General features: G+C 40.2%; 1 protein-coding gene across 2 annotated transcripts; it reads left to right on the forward strand.

Annotated features, from left to right (window-relative positions):
- The first annotated feature begins 5810 nt into the window (after positions 1–5810).
- On the forward strand, positions 5811–7066 carry LOC100015788 (cytochrome b-c1 complex subunit 8). Of its 2 annotated transcripts, XM_001366209.4 has the most exons (3): positions 5811–6073; positions 6253–6426; positions 6858–7066. In XM_001366209.4, exons 2-3 carry the CDS (start codon positions 6273–6275, stop codon positions 6950–6952), a joined length of 249 nt encoding a protein of 82 aa, XP_001366246.1. In that variant the 5' UTR covers positions 5811–6073; positions 6253–6272; the 3' UTR covers positions 6953–7066. The 2 variants fall into 2 exon arrangements, with proteins under 2 accessions (XP_001366246.1, XP_056667138.1); XM_056811160.1 differs by having other exon boundaries at positions 6024–6426.
- The last annotated feature ends 9987 nt before the right edge of the window (positions 7067–17053 follow it).

The raw sequence follows: 17053 nt of genomic DNA on the forward strand, positions 1-17053 counted from the left end.
ATGGCCTAGCTTCAAATCCTTCTAATCTTTTTTTTTTTAAACCCTTACCTTCCATCTTGGAATCAATACTGTGTATTGGCTCCAAGGCAGAAGAGTGGTAAGGGCTAGGCAAGGGGGGTTAATTGACTTGCCCAAGGTGACACAGCTGGGAAGTGTCTGAGGCCAGATTTGAACCTAGGACCTCCCGTCTCTAGGCCTGACTCTCAATCCACTGAACACTAGAGTCTATCTAGTTCAATGCTTTAGATTGCCTCCTAGACTATTAGGGAACAGTTGAGCAAATTATGATATATGAATATTATTGCATCAAAAGAAATGATGAAAAATAATTTAAGAAAATCCTGGCTTTCTGAACTGATACAGAGTGAAGTGAGTACAACCAAGAGACCAATTTATACAAGGACAAAAATATTGTAAAGAAAAAGAATTTTGTAAGATTTAGGACCTATAGGTTTGGTTTTCTTTCTTTCCTTTTGTTGTTTAATTATGGAGAAGCTGGAGAGAAAATAAGGATTAGCAATAGTGATGCCAAAAAAGAAGAGGATCAATGAAATTTTTGTTTTTAATGTGCAGAAGATAAATATAAAAAGCCACATCATAAGCAAATTAGAACAAAGAAGAAATTTATTTGATCAATAAGATAATCACAATAAGAAAAAATGCACATTTTTGATTATATAACTCAAATTGGATATACAACCTAGATATAAAAGGTCAGACCACAAACAAATTAGAGGACTGTAGTAAGGAATATAAGGCTATTTCTACAAGAATAACATTGTTTATTAATGGAGGCATTCAATTCCCATTAACAAAGAAGGGATTCTTTTCATCAATCTCCTTCTGCTATGAAAAAAAAAAAAAAGCCAAGTCCTACCTCTTGCTTATAAAAGGAATTGTATCTTCTTTCTGATTGGCCTGACAGTTTGACTTTTGGATCTCCCTTGATAGTCTCCATTGGTGGATGTTTTTGATTTTGAGATAGATTTTGAAACTTCAACTCCTTCCTCATTACTTCCTGGGGAGCTGGATTCTTGCTAGGACTTGGAAGACTCCAGCATATTCTTTTATCAGGCACAATATTCTCCAAGGCCTCATTTTGCTCTGGATCAAGTCATAAAGTCCTTCCTAGTTTCCTCTGAAACTGTTCATTTTATTATTTCTTTTTTTTTTTTTAAATATATTTTATTTGATCATTTCCAAGCATTATTCGTTAAAGACATAGATCATTTTCTTTTCCTCCCCCCCACCCCCCATAGCCGACGCGTAAGTCCACTGGGCATTAGATGTTTTCTTGATTTGAACCCATTGCTTTGTTGATAGTATTTGCATTAGAGTGTTCATTTAGAGTCTATCCTCTGTCATGTCCCCTCAACCTCTGTATTCAGGCAGTTGCTTTTTCTCGGTGTTTCCACTCCCATAGTTTATCCTTTGCTTATGAATGGTGTTTTTTTTCTCCTGGATCCCTGAAAGTTGTTCAGGGACATTACACCGCCACTAATGGAGAAGTCCATTACGTTCGATTATACTACAGTGTATTAGTCTCTGTGTACAATGTTCTCCTGGTTCTGCTCCTCTCGCTCTGCATCACTTCCTGGAGGTTGTTCCAGTCTCCATGGAACTTCTCCACTTTATTATTCCTTTTAGCACAATAGTACTCCATCACCAACATATACCACAGTTTGTTCAGCCATTCCCCAATTGATGGGCATCCCCTCGTTTTCCAGTTTTGGGCCACCACAAAGAGCGCAGCTATGAATATTTTTGTACAAGTCTTTGTGTCCATTATCTCTTTGGGGTACAGACCCAGCAGTGCTATGGCTGGGTCAAAGGGTAGATATTCTTTTGTCGCCCTTTGGGCATAGTTCCAAATTGCCCTCCAGAATGGTTGGATCAGTTCACAACTCCACCAGCAATGAATTAATGTCCCTACTTTGCCACATCCCCTCCAGCATTCATTACTTTCCTTTGCTGTTATGTTAGCCAGTCTGCTAGGTGTGAGGTGATACCTCAGAGTTGTTTTGATTTGCATCTCTCTGATTATAAGAGATGTAGAACACTTCTTCATGTGCTTGTTAATAGTTTTGATTTCTTTATCTGAGAACTGCCTATCCATTTCCCTTGCCCATTTATCAATTGGAGAATGGCTTGATTTTTTGTACAATTGATTTAGCTCATTATAAATATGAGTAATTAAACCTTTGTCAGAGGTTTCTATGAAGATTTTTTCCCAATTTGTTGTTTCCCTTCATTTTATTATTTCTTATATCCCAATCAGATTCCATTATATTCGTATACCAATTTGTTAAGCTACTCTCTAAAAGAACATCCCTTCCCACTTAATTAGTGAAAAGAGCTGCTATATATATTTTTGTAAATTTATCTTTTTCCTTTTTCCTTGGTTTACTTGGGGTATAAAGCTATCAGTGATATTTGGGGGGGCAAGAGTGTGCATAAATTTGCAAATTTCTGGACATAGTTCTAAATTACTTCCTAGAATGTAGAGTTGTCTGGACTAATTCATAGCTCCTCCAACAATATACATGCATTTATAGAGCTCCTAGTGTATGCTAGACACTATGGTAAGTGCTTTAAAAATATTATCTTGAGACTGACAAAAATCCTTCAAGATAGGTGCTATATATAACTCTTTTAAAGTTGAGGAGACTGAGGCAGAGATTAGGCTAAGTGACTTGTTTCCAATATCACATTAGTGTCTGAGGTTGGATTTGAACTCAAGACTTTCCTCCTGACTCCAGACTCAGATCTCTGTGCAATGTGGCTTCTTCATTAGTGTACTTGTTTTCCGACAGGTCCTCCGACATTTGTCATTTTTCTCTTTTCTCATCTTTGTCATGTGGATAGGTGTGCAATGATACCTCAATTTGCATTTTTCTAATTAGTTATTTAGAGGGGTTTTTTCATATGGCTGTTGATAACTTGTATTTTTCCCTTTGAAAACTACCTGTTTGTATCCTTTGACTGTTTGGCTATTGTAATGGCTCTTAGGAATTTTAATAAATTCCTTATATGTCTTAGACATAAGACTTGTATCTGAGAAACTTGCTGCAAAGGATTTTTTCCATCTTTGTTTTCCTTCTATCAATCAATCAATGTTCATTAAGCACCAGGAACTCTGCTAAGCTTTGAGAGTACAAAAGAGGCAAAAGACAGTCTTTACTCTCAAGGAGCTTAAAGTCTGGGAGAAACAATATGCAAACATATATATATATATATACATATATATATACACAAAAAGAGCTATATATAGGAGAACTAGGAAATAATTAACAGAAGACAATAATTTTGGCTACATTATATTTTTTGTGCAAAAATGTTTAAATTTCATATAAATTTCAACATCATCCATTTTATTTTGTTATCCCATCATGTATTTGGATTTTAATAATATTTTAATAGCATCTGTCAGAATTGAAGGAATTCAAGTTTTGGAAGAGATGGAAAAAAAATGATTGGAGAGGAGATGGCTGAAAAGAGTCTGGGTGACTCCCAGATGCACAGCAATATAACAAACTTCACCTTTAATCACCTGGGGACTCACAGGGTAGAGCACAAATTTCCATTGGAATGCAGATGGTTAAAGAGTAGGCCATAGTGAGGAGAACACCAGGAAGTGGTTTAAAGGGCTAGAACTGGCAAGATTCTAATAGCTGCTGAGTGATATGTGTACTTCCTATATAACACCATTCTTTTTTTCTGTGTAAGAATATTCTACATATACATCAAGGCTAGGTTTTCTAAGCAATATTCCACAAAAGACTATAATTTTATAATCAGTCCCATCATCAACTCTAACACCTCTGTATTGTTCTCCCCCTTCCTCATGAATCGGTTGGATTCTGACAGATGCTTTTCCCTCATCTTGACAGATCCTATGTCCTCAAGACACTTCAAAGCAGTCTCCTGATCATTCCCTTCCCCTATGATTTTTCTACCCCATTTTCCAGCATCCTTTGATGAAAGCTCTTTGAGGATAGGGACTATATTGCTTACTTTTATTTGCATATTCCTCCCCTCTCTCCCCACTTAAGTCATTATTTGGAACATTGTTGTTTAGACATTTTCAGTTGCAGGTGACTCTTCACAACCCCATTTGGAATTTTCTTGGCAAAGAACCACTGGAGTGGTTTGCCTTTTCCTTCCCCAGCTCATTTTATAGATGAGAAAACTGAGGCAGACAGGGTTAAGTGACTTGCTCAGGGTCACACAACTAGTAAGTAGCTGAGGTCATGTTTGAACTCAGGTCTTCCTGATTCCAGGTCTAGCATTCTATCCGCTTTGCCCCTTGCTGCCCAATTAGAACATAGTAAATGCTCAATAATTCTCTCACTTCATTCATTGAGAATGAAGAAGAGGGAAATATTGAAAGAGTTGAATTCATGAGACCTGTCAGCTTCTTAGAACATTCTCCTTTCTTTCCTTCCAGACTCAAAAATTGTTATTTTCAATATGAAAAGCTTTTTCTCATAGACCTAAAATGAGAAGGCAACTTAGAGGCTATCCAGACCAACCCTTTTGATATTAGAGATAAAGAAATTGAGACTAAGGGAGGTAAAGGAACTTTTCCAGGTCACACAGCTAATGCCTAAGATAGGAATCAAAGAAAAATCCAAGACCAGCATTCTATCCACATTATACTGCTCCAGTCCCCCAACCCTCATTTTCCTTTGCTTTGTAGCTATTTCATATTTATTTCTTTGGGATGTATTCTGTATTTCTCTCAATAATGGAAAGTGGGTTCAGCTAGAAGTGGTGCAGTGGATAGAAAACTGGGTCTAGAGTCAGACCTGACTTAGAATCTAGCCTCTGATACTAGCTGTGCAACCATGGGCAAATCATTTAAACTTGTTTGCCTCCGTTTCCTCATCTGTAAAATAAATTGGAGATGACAAGTCACTCCAGTGTCTTTGCCAAGAAAACCCCAAATGGAGGTCAGAAGTCCGAAATTGGAACGATTGAACAGTTGAAACGGGACACTTCACAAATGAGTTCAAACACCTAGAATATTGATTATTGGAACCATAATTTATTAATAAAAGAGAGAATAGAAAGAATCTACCAGCTGGGACAGAATTCCCTAATGGAATACTGCCTTGGTTTAACATTAAAGACCAGATTATATACATTGCAGAATTCTTATCTAACAAACAAACCTTAACACAGGAATGTGGGGTCTGAGATGGGGGGGGGACAATTCTTAGAATTATGATGGGGCTGTTAACCAAGGAGTGTTTATCTTCACTTAGTCAAATGTTAGTTCACTGGCCCTTTGATATTCCTGAAATTCCTCTTTTGTCTCTTGCCACCCAAACTAAGCAGAAAGCATTTTGTTATATGCCCCAAACATCTTGTCCTTCTGGAGGGAAGGAAAAACCAGGTCTGTCCCCTAAAAATGTGGACGGGGGTAATTTTTCCATCTTTGGTCTTTGGGGCTACTTCACAGTAACAAGAAGCTCCTTTGAGGGCAAGATTTCTTGACTTTTATCTTTATATCTATCCCCTCCTACTCTTTAGCGCGGGCACTTAATAAATGTCTGATGAATGAAAGAAAGAAGGGAGGGAATGAATGAATGAATGAATGAATGAATGAATGAATGAATGAATGAATGAATGAATGAATGAATGAATGCAGTGAGTGAAAGAATGAGTGAAGGATATATAAAAGGCTTATTAATTGCTTGGCTTTAGCGAGGAAGGTGCAGAGGTATACACACAGAAGGCAGTTTTCTTAGTTATCAGAGAAGAAAGGGAACCCTGCTTTCACGTGGGCTGCCAGTCGAGCCCATCATTAGCCAGATAGATAGCGTCGCCCCAAGAGCCTCTCAGTCCAGGACGGGCTCCACCCCTAACTCCAGGTCCCTCCCTCTCCCCCAAGCCAGGGTCTCCACTAGATCTGATGATTTCTCTCCAGAGAAATCTCTCTCTTTCCTCGCGAGAACAGCAATATGGTCTCTCCCGGAAGTTGTTTTAGCCAACCTGCTTCCTTGCCCCGGAAATGTAAAGCCTCGGGACTCGACCAGCTGTTTGTGGAGGACGGGGTGACCTGATTGCGGTGAGACTGTGGGGGGCACGGAGACTAGGACAGGAGGGCAGGGAGGCCGCTGGTCCCGGAGCAGGGTTTCCTGACCCCGTGTTTCGGACCCGGTGCCCCGTGAGGGGGCCAGCCATCCTTGCGCCCCGAGGGCTCCGCAGCGCCGACCCACCCCGTTAACCGTGTGTTTGACTCTCCAGGGACCGAGGGCGCCGCAAAGATGGGCCGCGAGTTTGGGAACCTAATCCGGATAAGGCATATCATTTCCTACAGCCTGTCCCCGTTCGAGCAGAGGGCCTTCCCCAACTACTTCTCAAAGGGCATCCCCAACATGATCCGCCGGGTGCAGGACTCCATCTTGCGGGTCGCCCCCCGTAAGTGCCATGCCGGGGGCCTCGGGGGCATAATGCCGGGGTGATCCTCTCCCCCACCCCCCGCACGTCCAGGGACCAGATTCCCCAGCAGCCTGCCTCTCGCCTGACCTGCCCCGGCTCCCCAGGCCTGGCGCCTAGAGCTCCGAGTCCTGGGCAAACCAGGAATCCTAGAATTTAGAGTGGCCCCCAGGAAGCAAGGGCCCAAAGTGTACCCTAACGAAGAAGGCAGGCCCCTGGCGCTAAAAAAATGGTTGTAGTATGTAATCTTTTATTATTTAGGTCTAGGAATGTTTGGTGGAGATGACAGGCATAGAAAGGGGCTGTCACTCAGTGCTACATTAACAAAGTAAAAAAGACCATTAGGTAAGTCTTGTTGGTCCAATCCTCTTTTGTGTGTTCTTACTACTTTTCCTTGGTTTTGGTTCTTAAAGCATTTATAGGCTTTTACCTCCTCTACACCTGGGGAAACCAGGAGTTTGAGAATTCAAAGAAGAAGAAGCCAGATGCCTTTGAGGAAGACAAGTAAACAACCCAGAGAGAAGGTCTTGGTTCCCTGGTGGTCAGCTCTGTCACTTGGGACATACACAGAAGAAGAGCATATAAGGATATTTTGAAGATTTAATAAACAACATTTCATGAATTATAATAGTATGGACTTTTCATTTTAGTTTTCCATTTTCTATTTCTATTTTTCAGTTCAGGGTATACGAAAACAAAATAGGCCCTGCAAATTAAATACAAATTCTCCACCAAATAACTTCTGAGTGTAGGTACTAGCAATTAAAGGTGATGCATGGGAAAGATGTAGAAGCAGAATGGGACAAGATAGGACACTGATTTAGGAGGGTTAGGGAGAAGGAGGAGTCAAGAATAATGCCATTGTTGGGGGCAGCTAAGTGGCTCGGATAGAAAACAAAGTCTGGAGACAAAAGGTCCTGAGTTCAAATTTAGTCTTACATACTTCCTAGCCATGTGACCCTGGGCAAGTCACTTAACCCCTATTGCTTTTCTGCCTTGGAAGCAGGATAGAAATAAAAGTTGAGGGAAGATGGATTGTTCAAAAGGTCAAATGCAAAGAGATCAAAAGGATAAGAACTGAGAAAAGGCCTTTGGTTTTATAAGTGGAGATCATTCATAACCCTAGAAAGAACAGCTCTAGTCACGTAGCAAGGTTGAAAATAAAGATTGCAAACGATAACTGGGTAGTGTACTGTCATGTTTTTCCATCAGGCACTGGATGGGTTGTAGAAAACACCCATGAAACTGGCTAGAATCTGGGGATGAAATTAGGTAAAAAAATTTTTTTTGACCAAGATCTCTTCCCTTCCTCCCCCCCTTTAAAAAAATAAATAGATCAAAATTAAATAATTCAAACCCTGCCTTCAAAAATAATTTTTTTTAGTATTGTTTAGCAAAAACAATAAAACCCAAAATTTTTAACCATAAAAAAAAAGAAAGAAAATAAGATTGCAAGAGGTTTGGGACAATGAGTTGCCAGAGGAATTAAGTGTAAGAGCTCCCATTTTGGGAAATGGGATAGAATTAATTGGGGAATGTAAGGATTAACATGCAAAAGCCAGTGTTCAGTTGAAAAGAAACAAAAATTTGTAGTAAGCGTAGTCACAGTCCTGTGACCTTTTCCAGCAACATTTAGCAGGAATCAAAGGAATATTGTATGGGGACCTAGGTGATTTAATGGATAGAAAGCTAGCCCTAGAGACAAGAGGTCCTTGGTTCAAATACTAGCTGTGTGACCTTGGGCAAGTCATTTAACCCCAATTGCCTAACCCTTACTGCTCTTTTGGAACTAATACCTATATTGATTCTAAGACAGAAGGTAAGGGTTTTAAAAAACACTTCAAAATACCAAAGTTGGGGAGAAAGGCAGATTTGTGGGGTTGGTAAGTACAATTTTAGACAGACTGGATATCCAAGATAACCAAGAGGCAACTGGAAATGTAGGACTGGTGCTCTGAGGAGTTTGGAGGTGGAGATACAGATCTGAGAGTCTTCTGCAAAGGGATGGTCAGAGGAATGAATGAGATTCCTGAAGGAGAGAATGTAGAAGAGAGCTAAGGAGAAATTTTTATTTTCTTTCCTAGGAATCTAGTAAGGAAGGAAAGAGAAGGATGAAAGTATGAAAAGAAAGGAGTTCTTTGGGATGGGAGAGAGCCTTTTTGAGGGCCGAGAGGGAGGGATGGAAGATGCATGGAAATGAAGGGATTGCTGACAGAGGAAGGTCATGTCAGGGGCTAGGATTGGATGGCATTGGGTATGGATAATGAGGTAAGATTTAGCAATGTGATTAGTGAAATAGGAAATAACAGGAAATAGGTTTGAGCTTCCAAACATATCACTTTATTTTGCATACCAGTTGCATAACAAATCAGGACCAGGCCTCCTCAGCTTAACACTGGACCCCAAAATACAGGGAAGAAAACAATATATAAACCAGGATGTTAGATTAGGTAATCTGATATCTAATTGGAGAAAATATTGGGGGTTTTCCAAGATGGGAGAGGGAGGGTAAACAAGTGCAAAGTCCCTGAAATCAGAAAAAGAGGTCTCCTGCTCTCCTTCAAGTATCTGTATTCAGGTAAAGGAAAAAAGGAACGGTAACTGACCATGGTTTGCTTGGGATGTTTAATTGTGAAAAAACTTGCATTGGTATTCAGATCTGGCTGGCTGTGTTTCTGGTTAATAGAGCCTAGATCCTTATACTTAAGTCTTTTTTTTTTTAACCCTTACTTTCTGTCTTAGAATCAATACCGTGTATTGGTTTTAAGGCAGAAGAGTGGTGAGGGCTGGGCAATGGGGGTCAAGGGACTTGCCCAGGGTCACCCAGCTAGGCAGTGTCGGAGGCCACTTAAAAGTCTTTAAGCAGCAAGTAGAGGTGATCCAGCTCCCCAGTCAGGCAGGATTAAGTTCAAACAGTGAAATAAAGCTTTCTCACAATTTCCATAACTAGACAGAAATGGAAAGTTAAGAGGAGAGAAAAGGAGTTGAGTAACCTCAAAGCTCCAGACAGAGACTTGTCCTCATTAAATCTAAAAGTAATTGCTATTTTTACCACTCAAAGGTACCAAGTCTGTCTGCCTATATGTCATAGTCTGGGCAAGATGTTTTTCATCTTTCCCCCCTCCCCCAGTTTGGGTAGACAGTTTTCTTTCATATTACTGGAGTGGCTATTTACCTCCTGACCAGAGAACTTCCCTTTAAAAAGCAAAAGCCATATTGAATGCTATATAGACTCAATAACTTCAAAGTATTTTTCTCTCAGATAATCATGGATGTTTTAGGACCATAAATATAGAGCTAGAAGATTCAACCTTTTTTTTTTAACCCTTAATTTCTTTTTTTTCCCCAGGGGGCATTAAATTTTATTTTATTTTCCCCACCAGTTATATGTAAAAATAGCTTCCAACATTAGATTAAACCCTTCCAACAATAAATTAAAAAATATATACTATGTATTGCTTCCAAGGCAGAAGAGTGGCAAGGGCTAGGCTTTGGGGGTTAAGTGACTTGCCCAGGGTCACCCAGCTAGGAGGAGTCTGAGGCAGGTGTGAACTCAGGACCTTCCCTCTCCAGACCTGGCTCTTAATTCACTGGTCCAACCTTCGTATTTTGCAGGTGTGGTGACTAGATCCAGGAGATTTGCCCCAAGGTCACACAAGTGGAGGCAGTGGCAGGATTTAAATCCAGATATTTGCATATTTGGATGCCAAATCTAGTTGTGTTTTCTCCCCATTGTAGTCTTTCTTAAAGAATCTAGGATCCCAGAAGCCAAAGAGGCTTCAGAAGTGTTCTAGCCTAACAAAGCACCCACTGACAAAGCTCACTGCCTTCCAAGGAAGTCCATTCCATTTTGAAATAACTGATTGGCAGGAAGAGCTGGAATTTGGAATTGGGGTTCCACTTGGCAGCGAAGCCCAGCCCCGTTTGTCTCTTCAGCCATTGCCGCCCGCACCCTTCAGACTGCCTTGGAAAGTTCCCCAAGAACAATTTCTTTCAAGGAACCTTCTCAAATGAATGGACACGGCTCTGCTTCCACCTGGAGCTGAGGGGGCCTCCCTCGGGCGTTCCGGTTCTGCCTTCTGGAGGACCCGGAATAATTCCAATCTCCTTCGCGTAGGACGTCACTTCCGTGAGCAGCGTTAGCCGCAGTGCTGAAAGCTAGGGATTCGTGTGATGTTCCGAGCGAGCGAGGGAAAGGAAAATGCTGCGCCCTCCATGAAAGAGGGCTTGGAGAGCAGTGTCTTCCTCCGTCTAGTCCTCCAGGTCCGAGGAGACGCCCAGGAAGGAGTTTAGAAGGTGTTCAGTCTCAAACCCAGAGTCAATCAGCCCGGCAAGGAGACGTCCCATCTTACCCAAGATCCAATACTGATGATCTCTAAAGCCTTCTGGGACAGTCTGTTTGAAGACAGCCGGGACGACCCCTCCCTGGAATCTGCAGGGCAAACACTCTCACTTCCTCCTTTCTGATACCGTATCTATTTCGATGAGATTTTGCTCTATTATTTTAATAGCCAGAAGATGTTTTCTGCCCCGGGAGGCGGGGGGAGCCGTCAAAGCACTCTGGAGATTTGTCACTATTGAAACTGGAAAACCAAAGAAGCTGAAAAACGTACTGCCCAAATGATTGACCCTGTTGAGCCCCCGAAGCAGTACAGTTATCTTAGACAGGGGCCGCAGACAGAATTCGACAGGATGAGATCAAACGATAAAATAAGTAGGAGAACGGGCCCCGAGTGTTTTCAGTCAGCCCCAACTGTAGCCACAAAAACCCCATCGCTGCACAGTAGAGAGAGCGCTGAATTTAGTCAGTGAATTCAAATCCCACCGCCGACACTTATCTACCCACCTTGGGCTAGTTTGAATATGCCTCCTTCAGAGTCCTTCTCTGTAAAATGAGTGTTTTGGTACAGAGGGCTTATGAGCTCTTTCTCATAGTCCCCCAGGGAAATGGGCAATGGCACCATAACCAAGGGGCTCAGGGAGATAGAGATTTTTTTTTTTTAATAAAAAAATTTATCTGGAAGAACAAAAATTCATGAATTATAATTGAAAAAGGAAATATTAGAAACAAGTAGAAAATGAAGGGAAGCTAACAGTAACAATCTCAAAAGACACTATAATGGAGTAATTATTAAAAATAATTTGGTACTGGGGGCAGCTGGGTAGCTCAGTGGATTGAGAGCCAGGCCTAGAGATGGGAGGTCCTGGTTGTAAATCTGGCCTCAGACACTTCCCAGCTGTGTGACCCTGGGCAAGTCACTTAACCCCCATTGCCTAGCCCTTACCACTCTTCTGTCTTGGAACCAATACCCAGTATTGACTCCAAGATGGAAGGTAAGGGTTTAAAAAAAAATAATAATAATAATTTGGTACTGGTTAAAAGATTAGAAAAATTGGTGAACTGACTACTTTGGATAAACAAGCCCTTGAGGCAATTGGGTATAGTAGTATAGTATTAGATCAACCCAAGGATATTCATTCCTGAGTTTGATAAAGATTACTGGGATAACCAAAAGGTGATCTGATGAATATTAGGTTTAGACAACCACTTTATTCCTTGTTCCACAATGACCTAAAAATGGACATATGACCTAAGGATAAAAAGTACATCATTTAAAAATTGGAGGATAAAGAAAGGAAATGTTTTTCATGATAAAGGGAAGAAATCTTATCTATTCAAGGGATAGAGGTGGTCATAAAAGAGAAAATGAATAATTTTGATTACATGAAAGGCTTTTATACAAGAAAAATAAATGCTGTTTGAAGCAGAAGGGAAATAATTAATTTGGAAAAACAAGATCAAATTATTATATTACAGAATAGAATTTGATACAAATAAGAATAAGAACTATGCACCAATAGATAAGTGATTAAAGGATAAGAACAGGCTGTTCTCTGAGAAAGGCAATCTACAAACAGCCATGTGAAAAAAAATGCTTATTGCCAATAGTTAGAAAAATGCAACTCAAAACTCAGAAGTTTTGCTTTATACTCATCATTTAGTAAAGATGACAGAAAAAGAAATAATAATTGTCAGGGAGGTTGTGGTAGGCAAAGCACACTTCTATACTCTTGGTGGAGCAGTCAATTGGTTCAACTGTTGTGGAAAAAAAAATGGAAACCTATCCAACAAGTCACTAAAGAGTACATAACCTTTGACACAGGAATCCTATTCTTAGATATGTACACGGAGGAGGTCAGAGACAGAGGGAAAGGATCTATTTGTACAAGAATATTTATAGCAGCATTTTTTAGTGAGGAGGCGAGGGGCAGCTAGGTGGTGCACTGGATTGAGTAGCAGGCTGGGAGTCAGGAAGACTCCAGTTCAAAACCAGACTTAGATGCTTAGTGTCTGTGTGGGCAAATTACTTAACCCTGCTGGCCTCAGTTTCTTCATCTATAAAATGAGCTGAAGAAGGAAAGAGCAAGAAAACCCCAAAAGGGTTACAAAGAATCAGACACAACTGAAAATGACTGAACAACAACAAATATCAGATAGGTGTGTTTATACATATATATATATATATATATATATATATATATATATATAAAACACATTGAATTAGTAAAAGTTAATATTATATATATACATAGATATGGATACACACATATAAAATATAATCAACATACTGAGTATGGTTTATTTTCTTACTTTTTATTTTTGACATTTCATGAAAATATTTAAAAAGTTACCAACAATGGTCTACCTTTAAGAAGGAAAAAAACCTACTAAGTGCTTCACCATTTTTGTGTCATGGACTTCTTTGGCAGTCTGGTGAAGCCTAGTCCTCTCTTATCAGAATACGGTTTTAAAATACATAAAATATATAGAATTACAGAAGAAATCAATTATACTGAAATAATTGTCAAAATATTTTTTAAAATTCATGGACACTGAATAAGAACCCTTTAGGTGAGGAGGTAGTTGACATGTCAAAAGGTGCAGAGGGATAAAGTAGTTTTCAGTTGTTTTCAGACTCTACATGACTCCATTTGGGTCTTTCTTGGCAAAGATACTGGGGTAGTTCGCCATTTCTCTCTCCTTTCTTTTTCTTTTTGCAGATGAGGAAATTGAGGCAGAATCAAGTGATTTTCCAGGGTCACACAAATAGCAAGTGTCTGAGACCAGATTTGAACTCATGAAGATGAGTCTTCCAGACTCCAGGCCTGGCACTTAGCCATTGCATCACCTAGCAGCCTTCATTGAGCCTTAATTTAGCAAAAGTCTACTGTGGTTCTTACCTTAACAATCAGAAATCCTAGACTTTTAAGACTTAGATCTCAATGATCTGGTTATTGTGATGCCAGATCTTTGCAGTCAGTTCACAGTGATAGGTGTGTTTATACATCTAGTATACATTATACTTCTAATTTAGGGTGGTAACAATGAATCAAGGCAGTACCAGAAATATCAGGGGGTACAGCATAGGGGACGACTCCTCCACCTGGTCCCTGATTCTTCTCCACATATGACAACAATATTACATTAATGAGTTCTCTCCCATTACACTGTGAGTTCCCAGAGGGAAGGAATTGTCTTTTCTTTTATCTCCTCTGCACTTACCATAGCGCTTGGCACCTAGTAGGTACTTAATAAATGTTGATCAACTGATTAGCAGTGATTTTGTAGTCTTCTATCCTTGCATTCACTTCTGGCGTAATTAACTTTTTTAAAGTGGTGTGAATGTGCTTTATTTTGTGCATTAGGAAATACTGATCCATGTGCCCTACTCTGCTGTGATTGACATCTAAGTTGTAATCATACTTTCTATGTTAATGCCACTCCTACTTGATTCAAATTTAACACCAGTAAGACCATTGACCCTCCAAAGACATTGGGTCCTCTGGATGAGTGGGCTTTACAAGGAATTTCCTAAATGCCACATTAGCCTGCATTTGGAATAGATATAAGAGCCAGTAGCAGTTTCTTAATAACCTGCTGTGGGCTGGGCAGTATACTAGGTTATGGTGACACAAAGAAGAGCCCTCTCCACTTAAAAAAAAAAGACAGGAAAAATAGTACCACCACTCCAATGGAGGCTGTCATAAGCAAACAGCAAGGAACAAACAAGATATTAGAGGGAACAAAATTGGTCAGAAGCAACAAAGGGAAGGGACTAATATTAAGGAGGACAGGGGAAAAGACTTCTTGTAAAATACAGAATTTTATCTGGATTTTGAAGGAAGCCAGAGAGACTGGCTTCTTTCTTTCTTTCCTTTTAATTGTAAATTTTTTTTCTCCAGATTATGTCAATTGTATTTTTAAATATTTGCTTTCTGACATTTTTGCTGTCTATCATTCTCTCTCTCTCTCTCTCTCTCTCTCTCTCTCTCTCTCTCTTTCTCTCTCTTTCTCTTTCTCTCTCTCTCTCTCTCTTTCTTTCTCTCTCTCTCTCTCTCTCTCTCTCTCTCTCTCTTTCTCTCTCTTTCTCTTCTCTCTCTCTCTCTCTCTCTCTCTCTCTCTCTCTCTCTCTCTCTCTCTCTCTCTCTCTCTCTCTCTCTCTCTCCCCCAACCTCCCTCCCTCTCTCTCTCCTTCCTGCTCCTCCCCCTCCTCAAGAAGGCAGGTTGTACCTATATTATCATATAATACATATTTCCATGTTCATCATGTTGTAAACGAAGACACATATTGCTTAGAGAAAAATTCATGGAGGAAATAAAATAAAGAAATGGCATATTTCAATCTGCATTTGGATTTCGTCTGTTCCTTCTATGGCAGTGACAGAATTAATTCTTCATCAAGCATCAGTCATCTTTATTGAAGTGGCTAAGAATCATATGCCTCTTGCATGCAACCTGCCGCAGGATCTAAGATGACACAGCAGTTGGGAGGGCTTGCCAGAACCCCCACTCCCTAGACTATTCTGTTACCAGATTAGTGACTGCTGGAAGTCAGTTTGCATAAGCTCTTCTTGGAGTCTTTGGCAAACTGACCAAAATGGCATTACTAAGAAATAGGTCTTTATGGGTGAGGCAATTGTATAATTGTCATAAAATTTTAGTTTTATAAAAGTTAAGAAACTTGCTCCCCCAGAATCCAGGAAGTAAACTACTTAGAGAAGGCCCCATGGAGATGCCTGCAGAAACCTACACTGCATCAGAAGATCCAGAATGAACTTTTGGGTGCAACTGATTGAACTAAAGGGGGTTAAACATTTATTGTAAATGTACGCCTTTATGCCAAAGGGGACTGCCCCCTAATTGTTTTGTTTTTGTCAATGTGCCTAGCAAACATTAGTTTTGCTCTCTCTCTATTTCCCTCTTATCTCTAACTATTGTAGTTTCTTCTTAGAAGGTGCAATGTTGTATGCACCTGTAGTTAGAAGATTTTTAGGGGTACAAGATGATTATGTCAGCTGATCCATTGGGGAGACTAGTCTCCCAAAGGATCACAGGGAGAATTGTGAAGATGGGATTAACTCTCCCCTAGCTATTTTTAGATTTTAGTCACCAGGAATATATATGCCATGACCCACATGGGTCACAGTGGGTGACAAATCAGAAATGACTGACTGCCTTCTGGGCAGTCCCAAGCAAAGCCAAAACTGCAATTGGTCCATGTAAAGTGAAGGAAAGCATAGGAAATGACATGAAGAACTTCCTTTAAAAATGGTGGCATCTCCTGTGACCAGCGTCTTGCTCCTTCAAACTTGGCCTTGGAGGAGATCCAGCTTGGGACCTCAGACTGCTTCTGGTAAGACTGCATTTAGATCTTCCCTTGTGACTACCATGTGGGTGAGTGAAAAAGCTGACTTCTTTTCTTGGCTTTTCTGGAAGTACTAGCCTCCAGAGAGGCCCCTCATCTTGGAGGAGGCCTTGCTTAATTTACCTCTGGGTCCCCCTTTGCTGGGGCCTTTGAAGCCCTGCCTGGTTTGGAACAGCCAGAGTAATTGTCTACTCTCTCTCTCTCTTTCATTTATTTTCCTTACTTTCACTCTTTCTCCTTTTGTAAAAAACTACCATAAAAAGTCATCTGACTTGAATAATATATTTTCATCGACCACATTTTTACATATCTAGTCCAACCATTAAATTTTAGCCCTTACAATCCCAATGGACTAGTGAAGGAGGTGGAGTTCCAGCACCTGGATTAGAAATCTTAATTTTTGGAATATTCTCTATTTGTTTGTGACAAGAGAGGAACAAGGGGGGAACCCAAGCAAATATAAATTTGAATTTGAATACATTATTGCCATTTTACAATAGAAGTTTCCTGTGCTTTATTCATCTCATTGGAAGAACCATCTTATATCACCCAGTTCATCCTTCTTTTCCTCCTCCTCTTCTTCACCTTCATCATCATCATCATCATAGCTTTTATACTGACTAGTCTGTGCCAGGCACTGTGCTAAATCTTTACCAAAGTTATCTTGTTTGATTCTTACAATAACCCCTTGAGAGGTTTGACAATTGAGGGAACTGAGGTAAATGGGTTAAATGACTTGCTTAAGGTGATACAACTGTAATTGTCTGAGATCATATTTGAACTTCCTGACTCCTAGGCCCAGATGCTGCTCCATTGCCATAATAGGCAACTTTGGACCAAGGTGATCATATGATCCTGTAATCTGTTCAGTAACAAGTGGGGTTAAGTAACAGGTGAGCCAT

Source organism: Monodelphis domestica, chromosome 1, assembly GCF_027887165.1.
Source record: "Monodelphis domestica isolate mMonDom1 chromosome 1, mMonDom1.pri, whole genome shotgun sequence".
In the NCBI taxonomy this organism is placed as follows: domain Eukaryota; kingdom Metazoa; phylum Chordata; class Mammalia; order Didelphimorphia; family Didelphidae; genus Monodelphis; species Monodelphis domestica.

What these genes read in the sequence shown, in the direction of transcription:
- LOC100015788 (XM_001366209.4), top strand. Translation starts at nt 6,273, where the DNA reads ATGGGCCGCGAGTTTGGGAACCTAATCCGGATAAGGCATATCATTTCC. An exon ending in CATCTTGCGGGTCGCCCCCC is followed by an intron (nt 6,427 to 6,857) that starts GTAAGTGCCATG and finishes TGGTTCTTAAAG; the next exon opens with CATTTATAGGCTTTTACCTC.